Source organism: Bufo gargarizans, chromosome 3 (assembly GCF_014858855.1).
Source record: "Bufo gargarizans isolate SCDJY-AF-19 chromosome 3, ASM1485885v1, whole genome shotgun sequence".
NCBI lineage: Eukaryota > Metazoa > Chordata > Amphibia > Anura > Bufonidae > Bufo > Bufo gargarizans.
In genome coordinates, this window is record NC_058082.1 from 99626140 (window position 1) to 99653984 (window position 27845).

General features: G+C 44.4%; 1 protein-coding gene across 1 annotated transcript in view; it reads right to left on the bottom strand.

Moving 5' to 3' along the window:
* Positions 1 to 12458: 12458 nt before the first annotated feature.
* Positions 12459 to 27845, bottom strand: part of ENDOU (endonuclease, poly(U) specific) — a 65395-nt gene continuing 50008 nt past the window's right edge. The window contains exons 7-12 of the mRNA XM_044288044.1: positions 23139 to 23286; positions 21022 to 21221; positions 18939 to 19052; positions 15259 to 15365; positions 13611 to 13753; positions 12459 to 13157 (exon numbers count right to left, since the gene is read on the bottom strand). Of these exons, the coding sequence (XP_044143979.1) occupies positions 13046 to 13157; positions 13611 to 13753; positions 15259 to 15365; positions 18939 to 19052; positions 21022 to 21221; positions 23139 to 23286 (824 nt within the window). The 3' untranslated portion in view covers positions 12459 to 13045. The remainder of the gene's footprint in view (positions 13158 to 13610; positions 13754 to 15258; positions 15366 to 18938; positions 19053 to 21021; positions 21222 to 23138; positions 23287 to 27845) is intronic.

Sequence of the window (27845 nt, forward strand, 5' to 3'; positions counted from 1 at the left end):
ATGAGGAAGTGCCCTGGAGTCCAATAATATATGGTTATGGGGAGGTAGTTAATGTCTAATCTGGACAAGGGACGGACAGGTCCTGTGGGATCCATGCCTGGTTCATTTTTATGAACGTCAGCTTGTCCACATTGGCTGTAGACAGGCGGCTGCGTTTGTCTGTAATGACGCCCCCTGCCGTGCTGAATACACGTTCAGACAAAACGCTGGCTGCCGGGCAGGCCAGCACCTCCAAGGCATAAAAGGCTAGCTCTGGCCACGTGGACAATTTAGAGACCCAGAAGTTGAATGGGGCCGAACCATCAGTCAGTACGTGGAGGGGTGTGCACACGTACTGTTCCACCATGTTAGTAAAATGTTGCCTCCTGCTAACACGTTGCGTATCAGGTGGTGGTGCAGTTAGCTGTGGCGTGTTGACAAAAGTTTTCCACATCTCTGCCATGCTAACCCTGCCCTCAGAGGAGCTGGCCGTGACACAGCTGCCTTGGCGACCTCTTGCTCCTCCTCTGCCTTGGCCTTGGGCTTCCACTTGTTCCCCTGTGACATTTGGGAATGCTCTCAGTAGCGCGTCTACCAACGTGCGCTTGTACTCGCGCATCTTCCTATCACGCTCCAGTGCAGGAAGTAAGGTGGGCACATTGTCTTTGTAGCGTGGATCCAGCAGGGTGGCAACCCAGTAGTCCGCACAGGTTAAAATGTGGGCAACTCTGCTGTCGTTGCGCAGGCACTGCAGCATGTAGTCGCTCATGTGTGCCAGGCTGCCCAGGGGTAAGGACAAGCTGTCCTCTGTGGGAGGCGTATCGTCATCGTCCTGCCTTTCCCCCCAGCCACGCACCAGTGATGGACCCGAGCTGCGTTGGGTGCCACCCCGCTGTGACCATGCTTCATCCTCATCCTCCTCCACCTCCTCCTCATCCTCGTCCTCCTCGTCCTCCAGTAGTGGGCCCTGGCTGGCCACATTTGTACCTGGCCTCTGCTGTTGCAAAAAACCTCCCTCTGAGTCACTTCGAAGAGACTGGCCTGAAAGTGCTAAAAATGACCCCTCTTCCTCATCCTCCTCCTCCTCCTCCTGGGCCACCTCCTGTTCCATCATCGCCCTAAGTGTTTTCTCAAGGAGACATAGAAGTGGTATTGTAACGCTGATAACGGTGTCATCGCCACTGGCCATGTTGGTGGAGTACTCGAAACAGCGCAACAGGGCACACAGGTCTCGCATGGAGGCCCAGTCATTGGTGGTGAAGTGGTGCTGTTCTGTAGTGCGACTGACCCGTGCGTGCTGCAGCTGAAACTCCACTATGGCCTGCTGCTGCTCGCACAGTCTGTCCAGCATGTGCAAGGTGGAGTTCCACCTGGTGGGCACGTCGCATATGAGGCGGTGAGCGGGAAGGCCGAAGTTACGCTGTAGCGCAGACAGGCGAGCAGCAGCAGGATGTGAACGCCGGAAGCGCGAACAGACGGCCCGCACTTTATGCAGCAGCTCTGACATGTCGGGGTAGTTGTGAATGAACTTCTGCACCACCAAATTCAGCACATGCGCCAAGCAAGGGATGTGCGTCAAATTGGCTAGTCCCAGAGCTGCAACGAGATTTCGCCCATTATCACACACCACCAGGCCGGGCTTGAGGCTCACCGGCAGCAACCACTCGTCGGTCTGTTGTTCTATACCCCGCCACAACTCCTGTGCGGTGTGGGGCCTGTCCCCCAAACATATGAGTTTCAGAATGGCCTGCTGACGTTTACCCCGGGCTGTGCTGAAGTTGGTGGTGAAGGTGTGTGGCTGACTGGATGAGCAGGTGGAAGAAGAGGAGGAGGAAGCCGAGAAGGAGGAGGTGGCAACAGGAGGCAAAGAATGTTGCCCTGCGATCCTTGGCGGCGGAAGGACGTGCGCCAAACAGCTCTCCGCCTGGGGCCCAGCTGCCACTACATTTACCCAGTGTGCAGTTAGGGAGATATAGCGTCCCTGGCCGTGCTTACTGGTCCACGTATCTGTGGTTAGGTGGACCTTGCTACAGATGGCGTTGCGCAGTGCACACTTGATTTTATCGGATACTTGGTTGTGCAGGGAAGGCACGGCTCTCTTGGAGAAGTAGTGCCGGCTGGGAACAACATACTGTGGGACAGCAAGCGACATGAGCTGTTTGAAGCTGTCTGTGTCCACCAGCCTAAATGACAGCATTTCATAGGCCAGTAGTTTAGAAATGCTGGCATTCAGGGCCAGGGATCGAGGGTGGCTAGGTGGGAATTTACGCTTTCTATCAAATGTTTGTGAGATGGAGAGCTGAACGCTGGCGTGTGACATGGTTGAGACGCTTGGTGACGGAGGTGGTGGTGGTGGTGTTGGTGGTACATCCCCTGTTTGCTGGGCGGCAGGTGCCAACGTTCCTCCAGAGGCGGAGGAAGAGGCCGAGGCGGCAGCAGCAGAATAGGCCGAGGCGGCAGCAGCAGAAGAGGTAGCAGGGGGAGCCTGAGTGACTTCCTTGGTTTTAAGGTGTTTACTCCACTGCAGTTCATGCTTTGCATGCAGGTGCCTGGTCATGCAGGTTGTGCTCAGGTTCAGAACGTTAATGCCTCGCTTCAGGCTCTGATGGCACAGCGTGCAAACCACTCGGGTCTTGTCGTCAGCACATTGTTTGAAGAAGTGCCATGCCAGGGAACTCCTTGAAGCTGCCTTTGGGGTGCTCGGTCCCAGATGGCGGCGGTCAGTAGCAGGCGGAGTCTCTTGGCGGCGGGTGTTCTGCTTTTGCCCACTGCTCCCTCTTTTGCTACGCTGTTGGCTCGGTCTCACCACTGCCTCTTCCTCCGAACTGTGAAAGTCAGTGGCACGACCTTCATTCCATGTGGGGTCTAGGACCTCATCGTCCCCTGCATCGTCTTCCACCCAGTCTTGATCCCTGACCTCCTGTTCAGTCTGCACACTGCAGAAAGACGCAGCAGTTGGCACCTGTGTTTCGTCATCATCAGAGACATGCTGAGGTGGTATTCCCATGTCCTCATCATCAGGAAACATAAGTGGTTGTGCGTCAGTGCATTCTATGTCTTTCACCGCTGGGGAAGGGCTAGGTGGATGCCCTTGGGAAACCCTGCCAGCGGAGTCTTCAAACAGCATAAGAGACTGCTGCATAACTTGAGGCTGAGACAGTTTCCCTGGTATGCATGGGGGTGATGTGACAGACTGATGGGGTTGGTTTTCAGGCGCCATCTGTGCGCTTTCTGCAGAAGACTGGGTGGGAGATAATGTGAACGTGCTGGATCCACTGTCGGCCACCCAATTGACTAATGCCTGTACCTGCTCAGGCCTTACCATCCTTAGAACGGCATTGGGCCCCACCATATATCGCTGTAAATTCTGGCGGCTACTGGGACCTGAGGTAGTTGGTACACTAGGACGTGTGGATGTGGCAGAACGGCCACGTCCTCTCCCAGCACCAGAGGGTCCACTAACACCACCACGACCATGTCCACGTCCGCGTCCCTTACTAGATGTTTTTCTCATTGTTATGGTTCACCACAACAACAAATATATTATTTGGCCCAATGTATTGTATTCAAATTCAGCGGGATATAAATTTGAGGCCTAGTATTTAGGCGCTGGGTGACCGGTATGGATTTAGTGACAGAATTAGACTTGGAAATGCACAGAAGCGTGTGTGTGTGAAGTTATTCTGAATGACCCAATGTGCACCTTGAATATTATATACCCTTTTAGGGATAGATTTCAAATAGCTCTGATATAGCAGAAACCACTAAATTATGAAATTGCTAAATTGGGAATTGTACTTCAACCCAGAACAAAAAATGTGCTTTGACGGACACTAAATATCTTGCCCAGCAACAACAGTACAACGGTGGGTAACGAGAGATTTAGAGGGAATTAAATTTGAGGCCTAGTATTTAGGCGCTGGGTCACCGGTATGGATTTAGTGACAGAATTAGACTTGGAAATACACAGTAGCGGGTGTGTGAAGTTATTCTGAATGACCCTATGTGCACCTTCAATATTATATACCCTTTTAGGGATAGATTTCAAATAGCTCTGATATAGCAGAAACCACTAAATTATGAAATTGCTAAATTGGGAATTGTACTTCAACCCAGAACAAAAAATGTGCTTTGACGGACACTAAATATCTTGCCCAGCAACAACAGTACAGCGGTGGGTAACGAGAGATTTAGAGGGAATTAAATTTGAGGCCTAGTATTTAGGCGCTGGGTCACCGGTATGGATTTAGTGACAGAATTAGACTTGGAAATGCACAGAAGCGTGTGTGTGAAGTTATTCTGAATGACCCAATGTGCACCTTCAATATTATATACCCTTTTTGGGATAGATTTCAAATAGCTCTGATATAGCAGGAACCACTAAATTATGAAATTGCTAAATTGGGAATTGTACTTCAACCCAGAACAAAAAATGTGCTTTGACGGGCACTAAATAACTTTCCCAGCTACAACAGGACAACGGTAACGAGAGATTTAGAGGGATTTAAATTTGAGGCCTAGTATTTAGGCGCTGGGTGACAGGTATGGGTTTAGTGACAGAATTAGACTTGGAAATACACAGTAGCGGGTGTGTGTGAAGTTATTCTGAATGACCCTATGTGCACCTTCAATATTATATACCCTTTTAGGGATAGATTTCAAATAGCTCTGATATAGCAGAAACCACTAAATTATGAAATTGCTAAATTGGGAATTGTACTTCAACCCAGAACAAAAAATGTGCTTTGACGGACACTAAATATCTTGCCCAGCAACAACAGTACAGCGGTGGGTAACGAGAGATTTAGAGGGAATTAAATTTGAGGCCTAGTATTTAGGCGCTGGGTCACCGGTATGGATTTAGTGACAGAATTAGACTTGGAAATACACAGTAGCGGGTGTGTGTGAAGTTATTCTGAATGACCCTATGTGCACCTTCAATATTATATACCCTTTTTGGGATAGATTTCAAATAGCTCTGATATAGCAGGAACCACTAAATTATGAAATTGCTAAATTGGGAATTGTACTTCAACCCAGAACAAAAAATGTGCTTTGACGGGCACTAAATAACTTTCCCAGCTACAACAGGACAACGGTAACGAGAGATTTAGAGGGATTTAAATTTGAGGCCTAGTATTTAGGCGCTGGGTGACAGGTATGGGTTTAGTGACAGAATTAGACTTGGAAATACACAGTAGCGGGTGTGTGTGAAGTTATTCTGAATGACCCTATGTGCACCTTCAATATTATATACCCTTTTTGGGATAGATTTCAAATAGCTCTGATATAGCAGAAACCACTAAATTATGAAATTGCTAAATTGGGAATTGTACTTCAACCCAGAACAAAAAATGTGCTTTGACGGACACTAAATATCTTGCCCAGCAACAACAGTACAGCGGTGGGTAACGAGAGATTTAGAGGGAATTAAATTTGAGGCCTAGTATTTAGGCGCTGGGTCACCGGTATGGATTTAGTGACAGAATTAGACTTGGAAATACACAGTAGCGGGTGTGTGTGAAGTTATTCTGAATGACCCTATGTGCACCTTCAATATTATATACCCTTTTTGGGATAGATTTCAAATAGCTCTGATATAGCAGGAACCACTAAATTATGAAATTGCTAAATTGGGAATTGTACTTCAACCCAGAACAAAAAATGTGCTTTGACGGGCACTAAATAACTTTCCCAGCTACAACAGGACAACGGTAACGAGAGATTTAGAGGGATTTAAATTTGAGGCCTAGTATTTAGGCGCTGGGTGACAGGTATGGGTTTAGTGACAGAATTAGACTTGGAAATACACAGTAGCGGGTGTGTGTGAAGTTATTCTGAATGACCCTATGTGCACCTTCAATATTATATACCCTTTTTGGGATAGATTTCAAATAGCTCTGATATAGCAGAAACCACTAAATTATGAAATTGCTAAATTGGGAATTGTACTTCAACCCAGAACAAAAAATGTGCTTTGACGGACACTAAATATCTTGCCCAGCAACAACAGTACACCGGTGGGTAACGAGAGATTTAGAGGGAATTAAATTTGAGGCCTAGTATTTAGGCGCTGGGTCACCGGTATGGATTTAGTGACAGAATTAGACTTGGAAATACACAGTAGCGGGTGTGTGTGAAGTTATTCTGAATGACCCTATGTGCACCTTCAATATTATATACCCTTTTTGGGATAGATTTCAAATAGCTCTGATATAGCAGGAACCACTAAATTATGAAATTGCTAAATTGGGAATTGTACTTCAACCCAGAACAAAAAATGTGCTTTGACGGGCACTAAATAACTTTCCCAGCTACAACAGGACAACGGTAACGAGAGATTTAGAGGGATTTAAATTTGAGGCCTAGTATTTAGGCGCTGGGTGACAGGTATGGGTTTAGTGACAGAATTAGACTTGGAAATACACAGTAGCGGGTGTGTGTGAAGTTATTCTGAATGACCCTATGTGCACCTTCAATATTATATACCCTTTTTGGGATAGATTTCAAATAGCTCTGATATAGCAGAAACCACTAAATTATGAAATTGCTAAATTGGGAATTGTACTTCAACCCAGAACAAAAAATGTGCTTTGACGGACACTAAATATCTTGCCCAGCAACAACAGTACAGCGGTGGGTAACGAGAGATTTAGAGGGAATTAAATTTGAGGCCTAGTATTTAGGCGCTGGGTCACCGGTATGGATTTAGTGACAGAATTAGACTTGGAAATACACAGTAGCGGGTGTGTGTGAAGTTACTCTGAATGACCCTATGTGCACCTTCAATATTATATACCCTTTTTGGGATAGATTTCAAAGAGCTCTGATATAGCAGGAACCACTAAATTATGAAATTGCTAAATTGGGAATTGTATTTCAACCCAGAACAAGAAATGTGCTTGAACGGACACTAAATAACTCGCCCAGCTACAGCACTAGGGACAGATTTAGCTGGATATAAATTTGAGGCCTAGTATTTAGGCGCTGGGTGACCGGTATGGATTTAGTGACAGAATTAGACTGGGATATGGCCAAAAAATGAACAGACTATTGCTGGTTAAATGCACTTGGTGTCACAGCTTCACCCTGATGTAGGCTTTAGCCAAAAAACAACCACACCATTGAGGGTTAAATGCACTTGGTCGCAGCTTGTGCTGGCGCACCACAAGACACAAAATGGCCGCCGATCACCCCAGAAAAATGAGACTGACAAACGGTCTGTGCAGCCTAAAAACAGTGAGCAATTGAGGATCAGCAGCTCAATGATCCACAGCTGCAGATCGATCAGTTAATCAAGTCCTTTGGAGGAGTTAATCTGCCTAATCTCGCCCTACTGTCGCAGCCGCAACCTCTCCCTACGCTAATCAGAGCAGAGTGACGGGCGGCGCTATGTGACTCCAGCTTAAATAGAGGCTGGGTCACATGGTGCTCTGGCCAATCACAGCCATGCCAATAGTAGGCATGGCTGTGATGGCCTCTTGGGGCAAGTAGTATGACGCTTGTTGATTGGCTGCTTTGCAGCCTTTCAAAAAGCGCCAAGAAAGCGTCACAAAAGCGCGAAGAAAGCGACGAACACCGAACCCGAACCCGGACTTTTACGAAAATGTCCGGGTTCGGGTCCGTGTCACGGACACCCCAAAATTCGGTACGAACCCGAACTATACAGTTCGAGTTCGCTCATCCCTAGTGATGACCTCTAGGTATAGAATCCAGGCCAAATTTCCGATGTCAAAGACGCCTTGTGAGCGGGGCCTAACTGCATGTACACACTTTATTATTTGTGCTCAGGGCCGTCTTTGCCGCAGGGCAAAAGGGGCAGCTACCCCGGGCCCAGTTGCTCCTGGGGGCCCATGGGAGCTCCGTTTCCCAACTCCCATTCACTAGTGACTAGGTTGGGGCGTCGCTAGGTTAAAACATTCGGGGCCTGGGCCCCGGATGTTTTGTCCCAGGCCCCGAATGTCCTGCCTGCCTGCTAGATACAACTGTATTGCCGTACACAGAACGGCAATACAATTGAATCTAATACACTGGGAAGAGGTGAAGGACCTTTGGTGACATCACAGGTCATGTGATCAGCAAAACAGGCTGTGATAGGATGACCTGGATGATGTCACCATCATGTGACCAGTGCAGGATTGGACCAGAGTGAAGAGGAGGAGCCTAATGCAGGACTGGAGAGGTAAGTGAAGGGAGAGGCAGAGCAATGCTGGGAGTTGTAGTTATTTAACTGGGATGTATGTTAGGGCTGAAGGGAGGGATGTTATTGACATGGGACTGTATGTTGAAAGTGGATGATGGGGGGGAATAATGTTTATGTACATGGCTTTAGGCTACGTTCACACTTGCATTTGGGGATCCGCTTGTGAGATCCGTTTCAAGGCTCTCACAAGCAGCCCCAAATGCATCAGTTTAACCCCAATGCATTCTGAATGGATGCAGATCCATTCAGAATGCATTCGTTCGGCTCCGTACAGCCCCACTGTTCCGTTTTGGAGACGGACCCCAAAATGCTGCAAGCAGCGTTTTTGTGTCTGCATGTCCATGCGGAGGCAAACGGATCCGTCCTGACTTACAATGTAAGTAAATGGGGACGGATCCCTTTGCATTGACACAAAATGGTGCAATTGTAAACGGATCCATCCCCCCGTTGACTTTCAATGTAAGTCAGGACGGATCCGTATTGGGACTTAGAAATTCAAATCTAATACAAACGAATCGGTCCTGAACGGATGCATTCGTTTGTATTATCGGTGCTGATCCATCCTGTACAAGTACAGGACAGATCCACATGAACGCAAGTGTGAAAGTAGCCTTAGGGGGGTGGTGATTGCATTGGATTATGCGTTGGAGGCGGCTGGGGAGGAGGTGATGTTATTTACATGGGACTGTATGGTGGAGGGAGGATTATAACTGCAGGGGGCACTGCAGATCCAGGGGACATTATAGGCATCTTATTACTACTGGGGGCTCTATAAGAGGGTCTTATAGATCCGCCTTATTTCTACTAAGCGCACTATGGGGGTCTTATTACTACTGAGGGGTCTGTATGGAGCCTTATTCCCACTGGGGGAACAATAGGGGGCCTTATTTCTACTAGGGACTCTGTGAGGGTATTATTAATATGGGAGGGCTCTTCTAATAATGGGGGGCATTGTTGAGGAGCATTATCATGGTTGGGGCAGTGTTACTAATGAGGGCATTCTAGAAGGGAATTACTATTGGTGGGACTATGAGGAGCACTATTACTATGGGGGGCAGTAATGTTTCTTCAGGATATTATTTGGGGGTATTGGGGGGGGGGGGGTAGGGGCGTAACTAAAGGCTCGTGGGCTCCAGTGCAAGAGTTCAGCTTGGACCCCCCTTCCCTCAGTGCTTTGTGTGTCTTCTTATGCGGCACAAGTGTCTTTGGGCCCCTTCATGCTCCTGGGCCCGGTAGCGACTGCTACCTCTGCACCCCCTATAGCTACACCCCTGGGGGGGGGGGGGGGGCACAGCAAGCAGCAGGATAACACTGTGAGGACTCCAGTTGGGGGATAATGATAGAATGTGATAAAGCTAAGATGTCTGTGTGTCACACTCTGCAGAGACGAGGCAGCTGAGAGAAGTTGTCCAGACCGAGTGGAGAAGATCTACAGAGAAGATGACAGAGAGGAGACGTCACCTGGAGGCCCTGGATGTGACAGGTAAGTGCTGCTGTATAGCAAGTACAGCAAAGTGCGGGGGGGGGGGGGGCGTTATCCAGGGGGCCCAAGTAAATTCTTGCCCAGGGTCCAATCAATATTAAAGACGGCCCTGCTTGTGCTATACCATTCATATCTTTTTGCAGATGTTTGAATAGACTGCACTTAGTTATTTGTACCTGTTTGATTACTGAAGGCTTAAAAAAAATTGATGTGTTGGAAACAGTGATGGCCAGTTAGCCGTGTTCGCCCGCGAACATATGCCGGCTGCCATCCTAACTCACAAGTCCGGCGATGCAGAGGTAAGCCCTTACCTGTGCCTGTGCGCGAGCTGGTCTGAAACAAATGCGGTCACCGGGAGCAGGTAGTTCCGAGAACAGCCCGATGAAGGCCCCCGGCAGCTGTTCTCGGAACTGCCTGCTCCCGGTGACCGCAGTTGTTTCAGACCGGCTCCCGCACAGGCACAGGTAAGGGCTTACCTGTGCATCGCCGGACTTGTGAGTTAGGATGTCAGCCCACATGTTTTCGCGGGCGAACACGGCGAACTGGCCATCACTGGTTGGAAATAAAAACGTCCCATAACAGTATATGTTTACACACAGCAATTCTTTAATTAATATTCATTTTTTGCATAATACCTAATTACTTCTATTATTCACAAAACTGTAAAACCGCAGTATAATCACATTCCAATGTTCTATCTAATCAGATATATTTTTTAATATGCATGAAATATAAATACTTCTAATTGTGATTAATAAGCACCAGTCAAAATGTGTAGGAACAAATTTACACAAAACAATAGGAAATAGTCATATTATACAAAAAAGGAATCATGTAAGCCGCCCCAAAGGACACAGTTCTATTTTTATTTCAAGTTTAAACCCAAATTACAATAAAATGCAGAGTTCCCAGAATCAGTACTTCAGTAATATGGCATTTAATGGAGTATACCACAATACAATTACTATTGTATCTGCAAAGACAATTATTCTCCCTCCTAACCTGAAGATTTATTTCTTGAAAGGAAATCTTAAAGGAACACATCTGGTAAAAAAAAAAATATGGTACACTGATTTATGGCTAGTGAATGGTGGGGGGTGTTCGGTTGCAGTACATAACTTCTCTCATTTTTGGGTCATCATGTATTACCCTGGCAGGTCCTCTACTAGGTTTAAATCAGTGCATCGTTTTACTTGAAGTGTCCCTTTAAGGCCTGGGTACAGTAGATGTTTTATACTTTAATACAGAATTAATACATATAAGATTAAAGGCCCAGATTTACTAATGTGTCTGTGCCAAAATCTGCCCAAAAATTGTACAAATTGGAAGCAGGGCTTAGCGAAAATTGGCAGAAGCGTCACTGAAAAGGGCATGCAAGCTAAGATCCACCATTTTATGCCAAAATGTCAGCACAAAATCTGTCTCATGATAAGCCAACCAATAGCTGGTATAGAGCAGGGATCAGAAACCTTCGGCACTCCAGCTGCTGTGAAACTACAACTCCCAGCATGCACGCTTAACTTGGCTGTTCTTGTCACTCCTACAGAAGTGAAAGTAGGATTCTGGGAGTTGTAGTTTCAGAACAGCTAGAGTGCCGGAGGTTGCTCATGCACACGAACGTATTTTCTTAAATCAGAGGAAAAAAAAACTTAAGATACGGACAAACAGATCCGCGAAAAACAGACCGCAAAACAACAACGGTCGTGTGGATGAGTCCTAAGAGAGAGGTTCTATCTCTCCACCAGATTTATCATCTAAGCCACACAAAGAAAACTGTTCCTTATCTAGTTTGTGTCCAAATGTCTCATTCTTAAAGTCGCAATACACACACAAACCAGATCCGAACTGCTTTTTCTTCCGGAATATTGAGCTCTGTAAAAGAAAAAAAGGCACCAACCACCTTTCCTCGAGTATCCTGCAGTCTCCTCTCCAATCTTGAGCAATCATTCATCGAGTTGATTTTGCCTGGAGCCGTCAGGGATGCCCCTAAGGCCTTTTACACACAATCGTATTTATTTTGCGGTCCCCAAAAAATGGATCTTCAAAAAATACAGATGACGTCCGTGTGCATTCCATATTTTGCGGAACAGAACAGCTGGCCCCTAATAGAACAGTCCTATCCTTGTCCGTTATGTGGACAAAAATAGGACAAGTTCTATCTTTTAGCAGGACGGTTATACGGAAATACGGAAACAGAATGCACACGGAGTACCTACCGTTTCTTTTTTTTGCGGAACCATTGAAATGAATGGTTCCGCATACGGACCGCAACGGAAACAGCAACAATGGAACGGAAATGGAAATAAAATACGTTTGTGTGCAAGAGGCCTAAAGAAGAGGTGAAACCTAGGTTGGGCAGTCCTGGAAAAGGCTATGATTTTATGATAGGTGTACATTGACTTTTAAACTTTTTTAAGTATAATAAATCATGGGGTATGCAGTGTGGAGCGAACTTCTGTATTCAAGTACGGCGTACAAGGTTCGGGTTATCTAAGAATTCCGTTATGGATTCCGCTACCACTGAATTCTTAGATAACCCGAACCTTGTACTAGTGGTATGCTATCCAGGAGTGGCAGTGCTTTACTGTCAGATGCTGTTTTAGGAGCAGATCCAAGGGAGAACAACGGCTCCAGCTAAAGCCAACCGGTGACTGATTGCAGGAGACCGGAGAGGGGATTACAAGATTTATCCTCCAGCCTGGGCCACTGTGATAAATCTGGTGCAGGTCTAGACAGCCAGATCTGCGAAATAAGGATGGGGTCCATGTGCGTGCTGCATTTTTTGAGCTGACCCATTAATTACAATGGATCCATGGTCCGCATTTTGCTGACATATTCTATCTTTTTGAGGAACAGACGTACGGATGCGGAAAGCATATGGATGATCCATGTGCTTCCTACATCCCTATGTCCATTACACAAAATGATAGAGCATGTCCTATACTTGGCCGACCTGCGGACCCACTAAAGTTAATGGGTCTGCAAAAAATGCGGATGCAGCACGGATGGTATCCGTATTTTGCATATCCGCAGAATACATATGGTCATGTGCATGAGGCCTTAAGTTTAGCAAATCTGTTTCTAAAGCGTAAGTTATTAAGAATGGTAAGATTAGCATTAAAGGGGTTATCCAAATTCTATAATGCCCCCCATATGTCCGGGCCCCTCACAGAGGTTGTACTTCACTCCCCAGCACCCTCGTCGCTAGGAAGGTTTGTTCCCATCGTGGGCTGACCCCGCTTGCGACGGGGAGATGCAGCGGTGGCCATGCTGGTATGAGAAGTGATGCGGGTGCTGAGGAGCGAAGGTAACAACAATCTGTGTGAGGGGGCCGGGCATAAGGGGGGCATTATAGAACTTGGAAAACCCATTTAACCATTCTAAAATGTAGCATAGGCTGTAGCGATGAACTTCTTGTCTTTGCCATAGGTGCTTTTGGTCCATTCATAGGTTTGTATGTCTATTTCATGTCCTCCCATGCTGACACGGCATCTGCAGATGAAATGAAGAGAAGTTAGTAGTAGTAGTAATTTAGTGGTAATTATCTATGCATAATGTTACCTTGTGATTATTATATACTCATGCACATAGATGTATAATGGTTCCAAACAACCTTATCTGGCCATCATATGATACCCACAGACCTCTTATACGCCCTACTGTACCTCTTAGGTTCCATGTGAACTGCACAGAAAAATAGTAATAATAATAGTGTACTATGGAGCTATTCTTTTCAAGTTCTTCTCCAGTAGAAGCAAACATCTCAATAATAGAGTATTTCATTGAGCATACTACAGTGTTTTTTCTGTCTGGTTCAGTAGGAAATTGGAGGCCTATATTATTACAGTAGACCCCTCTACGTACTAGAAGGTTGTACAGAATCACAATATGGTCAGATGCCTAAGGCCATATAGATGTAATGGGAATGTTTAAGACACAACTTACTTTCTACCAGGGCGGGCGATGAAGCACAGGCTATAAAGTGCCAAGTCAAACTCAGGACTGGAGCCAATTATTTGGGTGCCAACTTGTTTATAGAAACCGTCCCACTCGAACTGTTGCCCCAACACATCGGGGTAGGTTTCCCACTGTCAAGATAAAAAAGATATAACTAAATTGAAAATAATACATCAAGCTGCTGTGTTTCTTATTACATTGGGACCATTTTTCTAGAACGTGTTGCTTTTAATGTGTTATGAAAGGCAGAAGCCAATCCCAAAAACTTGATAGCTCCTGGACTAAATGGGTTCAATGTATTATGAGTAAAAGATTGGGTTGGGGGAAGGGGAGGATTTAGTTGATGACCCCAGTGCAGCCGCCTGCAGCTGGCCGGGCACAGCGTCTTCTGACAATGAACATAGTGAACTTAACCTAATTTGTCCTTCAAACAACCGTATCTGAGGTGTCAACAAGACAAGACGGCGGTGACTTGTAATCAAATTGTGTCCCCACCATTTGGAACTTAACTTGATTGTCTTGTTTGCTCTGCTGCCATTCTCATGGATACAGGGATAGATTGCAGTGCAAGGAATTCGTAGTAGTTAATGTAATTATGTCTAGTAGAAAAGGCTGCAGGTTTCTCTATGTGACCCATGAGCGGTATACTACAATCGCTTATGTATCAATGCTCTGGGTGAGATGTATCATAATTGTCTGAGCAAACAGAACAGATTCTTGTTCATATAATAGATGTCACTGGCAGTTTTACATATATTACATTATAATGTCTGTCCAAACGCTGATTTACATGTCCTCTCTGGGTCAGTGCTCGGTATCTCCTGTGTTTACCCTACCAAGGGCCCTTTTAGACACAAGTCGATCAACTTTCTTTTATGTAGCCTGTACATGGGCTGATTGAAACCGTATGGGGGGCCAAGCAATCAATACCACAATCATTTATCCTCCTTACACTTTATATCATGTCGGCAGCACATCCCCTGTTTACTCCGAGAGATGTGCTGCCGACCAGTGAACATTCTTATGTGTTGGTTGGTTGATCGGTGGTGAGTTTAGATGGTCCAATGATCGGATGAACAAATATTCCTGAGAACGTTCGTTCCTGATCCTCAAAGGGGTTATACCATGCTTAATGTAAACAGAAAATCAGACACCATATAGTACATGACAATACCTTTCCAACAAAGCTAGAACCAGCCCTGTACCTCACGTGGGTCCAGAGCTCTCCACATTCACCACTCCAGCTGTTCTGCTAGATTTATTTCAGGCTGGCAGCTCAGGGGTATGTGTCCTTGTGTCCGTCCTACTGTGGCTTATGCCCTGTATATGCCACAGCTTGTAACAGAACATTTGGCTGGTGGTAGTTATACTGAGCACATGTGACCGTCTCAGTTAGATGGACAGGTAAGCAAAAGAGCAAAAGAAACAGTAGGTGGCACTATACAGATACATTTTATTGAATAGCTCACTGGCTATACCAAATTGTTAATTACATGCAATTATAAGAGTATTCAGATCCAGGGACTGGTTTGAAAAATGTAGAATATTTTTCATGGCACAACCCCTTTAACACTACATCATCTGTATACTCTCTCCTGGACTATATCTATAATTAGCTTGTAGTGATAGAACTTACCGGACCATCATAATTATGACTGTAATAGTCAATCTGTTTCTTCTTTTCTAAGAAGTAGAACCGAATCCAACAGTGGAAACCAGATACTTTGCCTTTCTTGACTTCACCTGGTAACAGTCAAAATGGGAATTGTTCCGGTTTAGAACTTGCAAATCATATTAGACAAAGGCATCGCTGTATCTATATATAGAAAATATTCTTTTTTTTGTAACAAGCAAACTTGTAATTTAACTATTGTAATTTAGTGAGACATACTGGCTCCGTAGAAATTAGAAAAAAGGGACTGCATTTTTCCCAGAAACGGTGACACTTTTGTCCTTGGGCAGCGCCTGGTATTGCAGCTGAGTCACATTCAAGTAAAAAAAAAGGTTTTCCGACTGTTTTATACTGATGACCTATGTATGCTTGGTGATACCCCTGTGTATTAAAGGGGTTCTGCAGTTTGTTTTAACTGATGATCTATCCTCTGAATAGATCATCAGCATCTGACCGGCGGAGGTCCGACACCCGGGACCCCCGCCGATCAGCTGTTTGAGAAGGCAGCGGCGCTTCAGCAGCGCAGCGGCCTTCTCACTGTTTACCGCTGGCCCAGTGATGTCACGACTAGTATCAACTGGTCTGGGCGGTGCTAAGCTCCATTCAAGTGAACGGAGCATAGCCGCGCCCAGACCAGTTGATACTAGTCATGATGTCACTGGGCCAGCGGTAAACAGTGAGAAGGCCGCGGGGCTGCTGGAGCGCCGCTGCCTTCTCTAACAGCTGATCGGCGGGGGGTCCCGGGTGTCGGACCCCTGATGATCTATCCAGAGGATAGATCATCAGTTAAAACAAACTGTAGAACCTCTTTAAGCTTATTTAGCCTCTATTTTAAAAATGTCTTTATGGGGTTTTAAACCCATCTCCTTCTCAATTCAAGATGAAAACCATGAACACTGAGCTATAAGGCTCAATGCTAATAAGTAGAAGATATTCTCTGTCTAAAAACCTCAGTAATATTTTCCCATGTATTATGTATCCATATATAGATAAAGTAATCATTTTATATTTTTTTTAATAACCGCAAAAAAATGTATGGCACAAAATAAATTACAATAAACTCTCCATTATAGAAAAGCAATTAAAATAATTGAAGCACTGTCTCCATCAAATGCCAGAAATGAACATCACTTGATGGACTGCACTGACGATAAGGCCTCATGCACACGATCGCATCCGTTTTGCAGGCTGCAAAATATCATGCATCCGCATTTTTTTATTGACTTCAATAGATCTTTAGACCACATTTTAAGGCCCAGAATAGGACATATTTTATAATTTCTGGAACGGACATATGGATGTGGACCCCAAAATTGATCTAGTTGTGTGCATGCGGCCTTATAGTCAGTGCGGTCCATCAGGTGGCGTTCATTTAGATCATTGGATTGGGACGGCACTTTATTTTAATTGTTCTCCTTTTATAATGGACAGGTTTGTGCTTATTGTAATTTATTTTGCGCCATGAAACTTTTTGCAAAAAAAAAAAAAAAAAAAAAAAACACCTGCAGTATGTGAATACATAATACATGGGAAACTGCTAATGAGGTTTTTAGCCAGAGAATATCTTTGTCTTGTCAGTATTGAGGTCTATAGCTCACTGGCTACGGTTTTTGCCTTTAATGCAGATGATGGTGGGTTTGATACCCAGCAGAGATGTTCTAAAAAGAGGGACTAAAAGTAAATTACACAGTGGTGTCCCCAAAAGGGAAATAGAGGTTTTTTTTTTTTTTAAAGGAGCAAAATTCTAAATTTGACATTTTTAACCCCCTTTTTACCTATTTAAATTTGGCTGGTATTTTTTCTTTAGTTGGGGTCCAGCATTTAGGACACCCACCGATTGACCTTCTCACAGCTTACCAAGCACAGCTCCATACATTGTATAGCGGCTGTGCTTGGTATTGCAGCTCAGATCCGTTAACATGCACTGTTCCTAGGCCATGAGACTGATGAACAGACGTTTTACAGACCATTGGTAGGAGATGCACTGGGAACAAATTTTCAGCCTAGCAGTATCCATGGAATACAGATGACACATGGAGGGCAATACATGGACACATGGACCAAACACGGATCCTTCACGGACATCTTCATGGATGAGCATCTTGTCATGAACATCGTCACAGACACGGACATGTGAAAGAGGCCTAACACCTGTTACAAATTTGTGCTTTTGGTGATGTACTTTCAAAGTTTCTGGATCAGACACAGTTGTATCCACGTCTCAGCTGTGACTATATACTGGGTGTTGGCTCCAGGATACATTAGTTTATGTACTTTTATGTAAACAAAAACTCAATATGTATAGAGCAGATGGAAATTAAGATGAAATACCTGAAGTTAAATTGTCTTTCCCATGAAATAACTCCTGCCCTATACCTTATTAGGGCATTTGGACATCATAGATGGGGGTCCCAGCTTGTATCATCTTCTGTTACCGAGAGCAGTGAGGCCCTCTTAATTCAGACGCATTTTACACCATCAAGCATTGCTTTGAAAGGTCACCACATAATGCTACATTTGCCCCAATGATGACAAATGATCACTGGGGATTCCAGGGGTGGCTGGTTGTTTGGAAGGGATCGTCTTGATGAGTGAAGTTCATGGTGAATGTGGCACTTGTAGTAGTGGTGGTGGTTCACGGTGGCTGTCCTCACTCCTGCACTCTCTGGGGCAGTGCATTGAATGGAGAGACACAACCCTTTTTCCCCTCGGGGCATACCCTGGTACTGGGGCTCCTGCCTGATGGTGGATGGGGTGCCTTTGATGTTAGATGTGTGTTGTGATGGGCTGCAAGACAGGAGGCCTGGGCGGATAATGGCTGAAGGAGGTGCAAGACAATAACCAGGCCGTATTTGCGGGTAACAAGTCCAAGGCACTTTACTGGGGTAGTGTTGGCAGTTCATAAACAAAGTCACTGGTAGTAATAAGTTCAGTTTTTCTCTAGAGAACACATACAATCTTTCCAATGCTGAATATGGAATGGCAGGCTGTAAGATGGCTCACTCTGAGTTTCTCTATTAAATCCAAACAACTTCCCAATTCAAACAAAGGGATGCAAAATGTTTTTCACAATATGCAATCCAGTTCCCAGGCTGCGGAGTGAAGATCCTCAAATGGATAGCCAATCCATTACAGAAGTGTGGTGGGCGCCGAAGCAATATACCCTCTCCACAAGCAGTAAAGTCTGTTGCCATAAACAACCGATTACCTTTATTATTTGTCGATGTACCAGTCCTGGCCCTGTAATGACCCTTTACTGTGTAAATCGAATGCTTCCTTCTTTCAGAGCTTTGACACTTGTGCATCGCAAGCAAGGATGAAGGGTCCATGTAGTAGGCCGCACACTGCACAGGAACATTCATCTCCCCACACTTCGGCTGCCTAGACCAGACTACACAGCAATCCTAACCCAGACAGGGCAGAGCCAGCCTTACTCCACTGAATAGGGCCAGGTAGCTAATCTGCTTTACCCATATACAGATCTTGGATTTACAGACATGGCATAGAAAATTTACCATTTAGCAGTGATATTAACTCTTTAACAGTGATCCTCTGGGTCACTGCACATCTCCTTTCCACATACAGTATACTGTATGTACATGTTCCAATCTCCTAAAACAGAACAGTCAATTGATTATACATACCTACAAACACATGTTCAAAGCCACTTGAGTCTTGTTCCCCAGAAGACCGAGAGTAAAGTCCAAACCACATGTTCCTCAGGTCATCAACAAACTGCTTTTCATTTCTGTACAGTCCTACAGATAATACAGTATATATAGGTACTTGTATATTGGTAATTTGTATACGATAAGGAAGATTATAATAATATAGCAGCAGATGGTAAATTGGCTGCATCTACCATCTCTAATTTCAATTTCTTTCGGTCGCACTACATTTAGAAATGAGGCTGTGATAAATGGAGACCCGCAGAGTGCTGACCCTCTGTATTTAATTACCATGCTCTGGTTTTTAAATGCTTCTGCTCATAAGCAAAGAACAATACAGCTACTGCTGTAATAATGTTAGGATCTGATAGGTGCTGGATTATCGGATATTCTGAAATTGTATACAGATATATAAATTTTGTTGTATGGTTAAAACGTCTCATGCAGATTTAAAACCGCCTCACTCATGGAGATTCTGCTTTTGTGCACGCTCCCTGGGCTCTCCCCCCTGTCCATAAAAACCCTCAGCCTGATCATAGAGAGAATTGTGTCGCTGTAGAGCTACAGGTGCACAGTCCTCTCTATCTCTTTGCTATGTCTGCTGTTACAAACTGAACCAGACTAGAAAAGACTAGAAGATTAACTTCATGAATGAAGGATTAACCCCTACGCTGCCCTAGACCACCATGGATTTTAATGTGAAAATGTTATCAGCTCTACAGTATATCACAAAGTATTTTAACATTAAAGGGGTTTTCCAGGACTTTCATATTGATGGCCTATCCTTAGAATAAGGCCTCATGCAAACGACCGTTGTGTGTTTTGCGGTCCGCAAATTGCGGATCCGCAAAACACGGAAGGCGTCTGTGTGCGTTCCGCAATTTGCGGAACGACACGGACAGCCATTGATATAACTGCCTATACTTGTCCGCAAAACGGACAAGAATAGGACAGGTTATATTTTTTGGGGCGAACCAGGGAACGGAGCAACGGATGCGGAAATGAATGGGTCCGCGGATGCGGATCAAAACAGCGGTCGTGTGCATGAGGCCTAAATAATATCAGATCAGTGTGGGTCGGACTGCCAGCCACCCCACCAATCTGCTGTTTGGCAGTAGCTCAGGCACCCGAATTGCAAAACTCTGCCCAATGTCCTTGTTCTAGTGAATGGGAGCATAACCGCAGTAATAGTAGACGCTGATTTATAGATACAGAACTTATTTCCAGTGCCAGAACTACTACTAGCTAATTGGTGGGGTTGCTGGAGTCGGGCGGCTACCTTTTCTGTGCCCTAGAAGACTACCGAGAATATAGATATTAACCCTTTTACTAGACCTCAAAGGATGATGTCATTAACCTTTAGATTGTGCCAGACCACTAGGGATGTACACATTAACTGTGTAGCTACCCTAGACTACCAGGAATGTTACAATTAACCCTTTATATGACTTAAACCATCAGGGAGCCTACCAGGGGTACAGACATTAACTCTTTCACTGCTCTGGATCACCAAAATTGCAGACATTAGCCCCATTCTCTGCACATGTTACTGTAAATCCATCAGGCTCCCTAGCTTATTGTGGCTAATTATTTGGGGCTATACTGCAGTATGTATTTGCTGCTCTTTTTTATCCCCCAAGTAAAAGGGAAAAGCGCCCACCCCCTTAACTGTCCCAATCAGTAGCTACAAAGACGTAGATAGAACATTTGTCCCAAGTCAACCTGTTCAATACAATAATATCATACAGTACAGAGCTTTGGGATCATTGGATTCCAGATTTTAAAAAAAATATATAGATTATTATACAATTTGGATGAATCTGAAGACATATATATACAACAGGCCTTAATAAATGAGAGGTGTTATGGCTGTAGAATGAGGCCCCAATGTTGAATTCCTACAGGTACTGGCAGTTTATATCTTGGCCAATTTCTTTCAATAGCGGTGTACGATCAGTTTCCGGATACTCTATTATTAACATAAATAAATCTAATAATCTTGCAAAACATAGAATCCTTTTTACTGTGACATTTCACCAGGTAAAACCTAAAAAAGTACCTTTTTTGTGGAAGAATTTGTAAAGCTCCTTCATAACTTTTGTTTTCATAATCTCCTTTAAGAAAATCTCCTGCTCCTCTATTTCCTCTTCTGTGAATGTTTCATCTTTTCCAGTCTTCCTGTCGTAATTGTCCAGTAGCTTGATAAACGCTTTATATGTAGGCCGTTTAAATATCTCTTCATTCACATGCTTGTACAATCTGATAAAAAAAAGATGCTGTGTAATGAATCATCATCAGCAACTACCACTCTCATCATCAGCACTGGTCACATACTCTATGAATTGATTTCTTCTCTTTCCAGATGAGATGACCTCTTTGATTTGCAAAAAAAAAAAACCCAAAAAAAACAAAGGCTTTGCAGAAATTACATTGCAGGGACCAAAACGGACACGTTCCCCATTGCCCTAACAATAGGAAGTGCACCAGTTATGTAAATGCCGCATGGCAGGTGGGGGGACCTGTCAGGCAGGATTTACATAGCGTACAGGATTAGTGGCCGGCCAGAGATGGACACAATAGTTGGACGTTTTGAGTACTCCGGTCCAGCATACCACTTGGCACAAAACTGTTCCATAGGAAAGCTTCTCTGTGATGCTTCTGTTCTTTGTTGGGGGCCGTACATGGCGTATAGGAATTACATACTGTGTGTACTTTCACACCAGTGTTTTTGCTGTATCAATCATGGATCAGCAAAAACGCTTCCATCATAACAATACAACCGTCTGCATCCTTTCTGAACGGATCCGGTTGTATTATCTCTAAAAATGACAAGACAGTTCCGTCTCTAAAACCATGGTAAGTCAATGGGGTACGGATCCGTTTTCTTTTGTGTCTGAGAAAACGGACCCGCCTTCTTGCTCCGCACAACTTCGCGGACAGAAAAACGCTGCTTGCAGCGTTATTCTATCCGCGATGGGGATGCAATCAAACGGAACGGAAAGCATTTTGGTGCACTCCGTTTCGTTCATTTCGGTTTTGTCCCTATTGACAATGAATGGGGACAAAATGGAAGCGTTTTCACCCGCTATTGAGATCCTATGACGGCTCTCAATAGCGGAAAGGGAAAGCGCAGATGTGAAGTTGTAAGCAGGGATGTAACTATAAGCTCAAGGGCTCTGCTGCAAAAATTCAACTTGGACCCCAGTGCATCCTCTCCGTGTCACCAGCTGCAGCCCACCCATAACTTTTTTGCAGCATTGCTGGATCTCTTAAGAGACCCATCAATGCTACGCTAGCGGCCAGGTTCGCTGCTAAGGTTTTAAAAGATCAGGTGCACAAGATATATATTTTGATCCCACTCCCATATCTTTAAGACAACATTTCTAACACAACAGTGGCTCAAGGGATTGCAGCCCAGATATATCTTCTGTGATTGGAGTTTTGCGTTTCCCAATTGCGCCATTAACACCACCTTTTGCTTTGTATACAGTTCTACGCAAGTACTTGCTCTCTGGTGTCAGTTAGTGCATGAACAGTCAACTTAATCTACTTGAGCTGTACTGTAGGTTCTGATATGGAGCTAACAATGGTGGTGGTGTAGTATAATCAGAAGTACAGTTGAGAATCCCCTTCTATACAGATAAGTGATATGAGAGCACTTTAACTCTTGCAGCTGCCAATCTGCATTCTTTTCCACAGCTTCCCTTCCTTTACTTTACAGTATGCTGCTTTTTCTTTTGCCATTAAAAGGGTAATGATCTCCTTCCTGACAGTGGGGGATATTATGCAGTTTGTGCATCCATAAGTCTTCTTCTGTCTGCTCTATTCCTGTATCTCAGTGCACCATAAGATTTTGGCCTCACATACACGCCCGTTGATGGGCCGCTCCATGCATTGGTGACCATAATTTGCGAATCGAAGTATTCGAAGTGGACTTCGATCTTAATTTCAGGAAAAAATCGATTTGCCGCAAAGCCGAATTTCCTCACGCTTTGTGGTAACGAATCAATTTTCCCTGAAATAGTGGTAAAAACAAAAAAAAAATTCATACTCACTTCATCCATTTGGGCGGGAAGAGGCCGCCGGCCAGGAAACATGGGTTGTAATTACATTGTTTCTTGATACCTTCCACCCACTCCCCAGATGATCGTAGGAAACTGCTGTGTCAGAACTTACGGGTGATCACACAGGTCATCTTTTTTCTTAGTGTTCTCAGACATTTCCTGCTTGTTCAAGATAATATCTGTCTCTGCTGCTTTGTTCACATCTGACTGATACAAGATCTCGGACACAGCCTTGATGTCGCTCTTGCTGATCTCAGTTCCTAAAAAAATAAAATAATAATCCGTATCATTTAGCGAAGACTTTTAATTGCAGTTGGCGGTGGTAGAGAAGGTTGGAGGTTGATGGATGATTAGCCATTGAACAATAAATCACCTGGTGAATTATTGTCCAAAATTTTTGCCCTATAGAAATTACCTTTTTGGAAAGATCGTTCATGAACAATTGGTTGCTGCCTAAAACAATCATTTTAGTTGTAATTGTCTATTTTGTGTTTGTAGCCACCTTTAGATAGCAGTCATCTAAACACTACTTCCTGACCCTCAGGGGAGGCGAGGATGGGGGTAGTGGCAGTGGATATGCTGGTGGTAGCAGTACTTTTAATTCACAATTGCAATCTCAACTCTAGGGCCATGCAATGACTGGAGGACGCACCCTTTCTTCCCTCGGCCACAACCTGATATTGGGGATCCTGCCTGGTAGTAGTTGGGATGCTCTTGATGGAGTAGGCTTGTTGGGTACAAGGTAGGAGTGCGGATGCAGAGGGCCAGCTGAATTATGGTGGAGTCAATAATCAGGCCGCAGATTGTAATAAAGTTTTATTTATTTTTTTACTGTAGTGAAGATGGGGTAGTAGTACATACAGCAGCACAACAGCACAGATCCTATGCCGTAGTGCAATCCTTTCCCAATAGCAGTGCATGGATAACAAAAATTATGATACTTGTAGTACAACCTTTCTTTAAAGATACTCTTCAGTCTCTTAACAGAACCACAGACATGCAGTGAGTTTCCTTCTTAGCTATTTCTGCAGTTCCCGAGCTGAGGCGTGCAGAACTAAGATATGGATGGCTAATCCATCTCAAAATGTGGTAGGATGCTTTTACAATATTCCCTTCTACAGCAGTAAAGCCTTTTTGCCATAGATGTCCCCAATACCTTGCTGGCCTGGTAGGTTCTGGTCCTTTTTTTCGCCTTCTCTTAGGCATACACTAATAGTAGAGTTGCTTCCTTGGCAGCTGAAGTCTCAGAGACAGAAGTTCTCAGAACTCGGGCCTAGCGCTCAGAAGCTAGGACATGTAGGTCTTGTTCCTGGCTATGCTCAGATTAATCTCACTAACTAACCAGGGGCAGACTCATTCCATCTCAAGGTAACTTAACTGCCAATTTGTCAGGTTGTCCATACAAGGCTATTAAGTGCCTATACATAATAAATCACAAAATTTAACTCAATAATTGAATTAACGGTCATAGTAATAATGATCCCTTTGCAGTAGTCCTGCTGGGGTACTGCATGCATGTGCTCTCAGTAGGGAGAGGGGCATAAACCACTGCCCGATACTGCTTATTTCTTGTCATAATAAATAATTGGGCACGTTGAAATCCAGCATGCCCAAACCCTTCTTTTCCCTGATATCTGCCATAAGGGGAAAGTTGGGACACCCCCATACAAGTAAGATGGTCATTTTATCTAGCCAAAATGAGCATGGCCATCTTAAGATTTCTCTCTCTAGTACTGCATGTTATTTTCATACTGCCCCAAGTATGGCTATCTTCAAACTTATGTTGGATGCAAATTCCACCAGTTCTCTGCCTCATTCACGGCCATTTTGTGGTCTGAAAATTGTGGATCCTCAAAACACGGATACCGGCTATGTGCATGCCACATTTTCACATTCTGTACATCCAATCCTATGTTAAAAATGGCTTTTTTGGTATAAAAAAAGGACAAGATTAGGACATTTTTTCATGCAGGATGGCAGAACCGACATACGGATGCGGACAGCACACGGGGTGCTGTCTCAATTTTTTGTGGCCCCTTTGTAATTAATGTTACAGACTAACAATATGATCATGTGCATGGGGCCTAAAGGATGGACACCATTACAAAACCCAACAAAACCAAAGTCAAAAGGTCTGTTAGGAGTCAGTTTCATCTATCGTATGATAGAACTGCCATTGGCCAGAGAGGGGGTCATTTATCAAACTGATGTAAAGTAGAACCCATAGCAACCAATCAGATTCATACTTTCATTTTCCAAAGGAGCTGTCCAAGATGAAAGGTTGAATCTGATTGGTTGCTAACACCAGTTTGATAAATGACCCCCTGAGACATTTTTGATATATTTGACATGCAACATGCTTGAAGCAATAGGACATTCCCTATAGTCCATGCTTCTCTATATGCCAGTGATGAGACAAAACTGACATGTGCTCTGTAGCTCAGATGTATTATACACACTGTGGCCTTTATTTATCATAACTTCACTCCAGACTTCTGGCATCAAAAAGTCACACATTAGGGCTTTTGCGACTTTTTGCACTCAGTTGAGCAAAATTTTGCGACTTTTTGCATTTTTACGCCACTCACTCCAGTTTTGTAATATGGGTGGGAAAGTAGGTTTGGTTAGCTATGTTAATGATTTATTATTGCGACATTTTTAAAAAGTCACAAATAAGGCCTCATGCACACGACAGTATTTTTTCACGGTCCGCAAAAACGGGGTCCGTAGGTCCGTGATCCGTGACCGTTTTTCCTTCCGTGGGTCTTCCTTGATTTTTGGAGGATCCACTGACATGAAAAAAAAGTTGTTTTGGTGTCCGCCTGGCCGTGCGGAGCCCAACGGATCCGTCCTGAATTACAATGCAAGTCAATGGGGATGGATCCGTTTGACGTTGACACAATATGGTGCAATTGCAAACGGATCTGTCCCCCATTGACTTTCAATGTAAAGTCAGGAGTCCCTTTTATACCATCGGAACGGAGTTTTCTCCAATCCGATGGTATATTTTAACTTGAAGCGTCCCCATCACCATGGGAACGCCTCTATGTTAGAATATACTGTCGGATATGAGTTAGATCGTGAAACTCAGATCCGACAGTATATTCTAACACAGAGGTGTTCCCATGGTGATGGGGACGCTTCAGGTTAGAATATACTAAAAGAACTGTGTACATGACTGCCCCCTGCTGCCTGGCAGGGGGCAGACCCCCCCCCCCCCCCCTGTTTTTAACTCATTGGTGGCCAGTGCGGCCGCCAAGTCAATGGGTCCGCGAAAAAAAAAGGAAAACGGCACAACGGCCACGGATGCACACAATGGTTGTGTGCATGAGGCCTATGTCACAATCTCACTCTAGGAGGAGGGTGGAGTAGGAAAACTGGAGGAGCTTCTCTAGACACAAGGGTTAGGTTTAAGGACAAGACAAATGTATCAAACAACCTGACATTTGATAAATCTCCAACACAGACTGGAGCAAAACTGACTTCCCCCTGTATGTCATGTATATGAAAAAGCCCTTCATTTGCAGCTGGAGAATACCCTACGTGCCCATATTAGTGACCTTTGAAGATGTTCTGTGAGATACAGCACCAAGGCATTAGCAGCAGATGCTGTCACTCCTGTTATGAGGTGGGGCCTCCATTGATCTAGTTCAGGGGTGCACAACCTGCGGCCCCCAGAACCATGGTTTGCGGCCCCCACCCTGCTGGGCAGAAACACAGCTGATCCTGCAATCAGCTGTGTTTCTGCACAGAGCACCGCACAGCAGATAGATCACAGGTTTTGCTCCTGCACTGTAGCAGGAGCAGAAAGGGTCCCCGGCTATAAGTGAGAGCGGGGAAGCCGAGGAGAAGACAGAAGTGATTTATTAGCGCTTCTGCCTTCTCCTCTATGAGCGCTCTGCAGTGTAGACCCAGCGATCACGTGATTGCTGGGTGTCTCAGGAACAGAGGAGCGCTGCCCTGGTACAAAGACTCCACAGCAGGTTGGTTTCCCTGTAACTGGGGCTCCTTTGGATGCTCCAGTTACAGTGGAAATAGTACAAAAAAAAGTCACTTATTGTCTCCCAAAGGTCTTTCAGTGACCTCTTGGGGACAAATTATGTGGTAAAAATCTATTTTTTTAAAAGTTACAAAATGATTTAAAAAATTTGAAAACTAAATAAAATTAAAACATAAAATAAAAAGGAAAAAGTGCTTAATAAAAGAGTGTTCACTGTCCCACCAGAGTCTTTTTATGAAAAAGTGCAAAATTTAAAAAAGTGACAGTGTCCCCCAAGGTCTTTTTATGACCTCTTGGGGGACATATTATGTAGCAGAAACCAATCAAAACCGTCACCATTACCGCCCCATTCATGTGAAACTTTTTATATTATATAGCAAAATACACAAAATACAGAACTAATTATAATAATTTATTTTGGTGTCAGTTTGCATATTTAAAGAATAAAGAGCTATAGTTTGAAAAAATATATACTTTTTAAAAACGTTTTGTACAGTTTCCCCCCCAAAAAAATTGTTGCAAAAATGATCTTGGTAGTCCAACAAATAAGATAGTTACAACCATTTGAACCACCATGCGCGCTAAATCACAAAAAAGTGTCTGGTCATTAAGGCCTTTTCGGGCCTGGTCATTCAAGCATTAAACAATAGGCGCCTTCCCCACTAGCAAGGCAATGTGCTTACTGGTTACTGGAGGGCGCCTATAACTGGATTGGCAGGAGATGGTGATAACCAGTGAGCTCCGTCCTCTGCAGTGAAGGAAAATGCTGAGGCAGGATGGAAGGAAATGTCACCACTTTTCTGGTAAAAAAGATTTTTA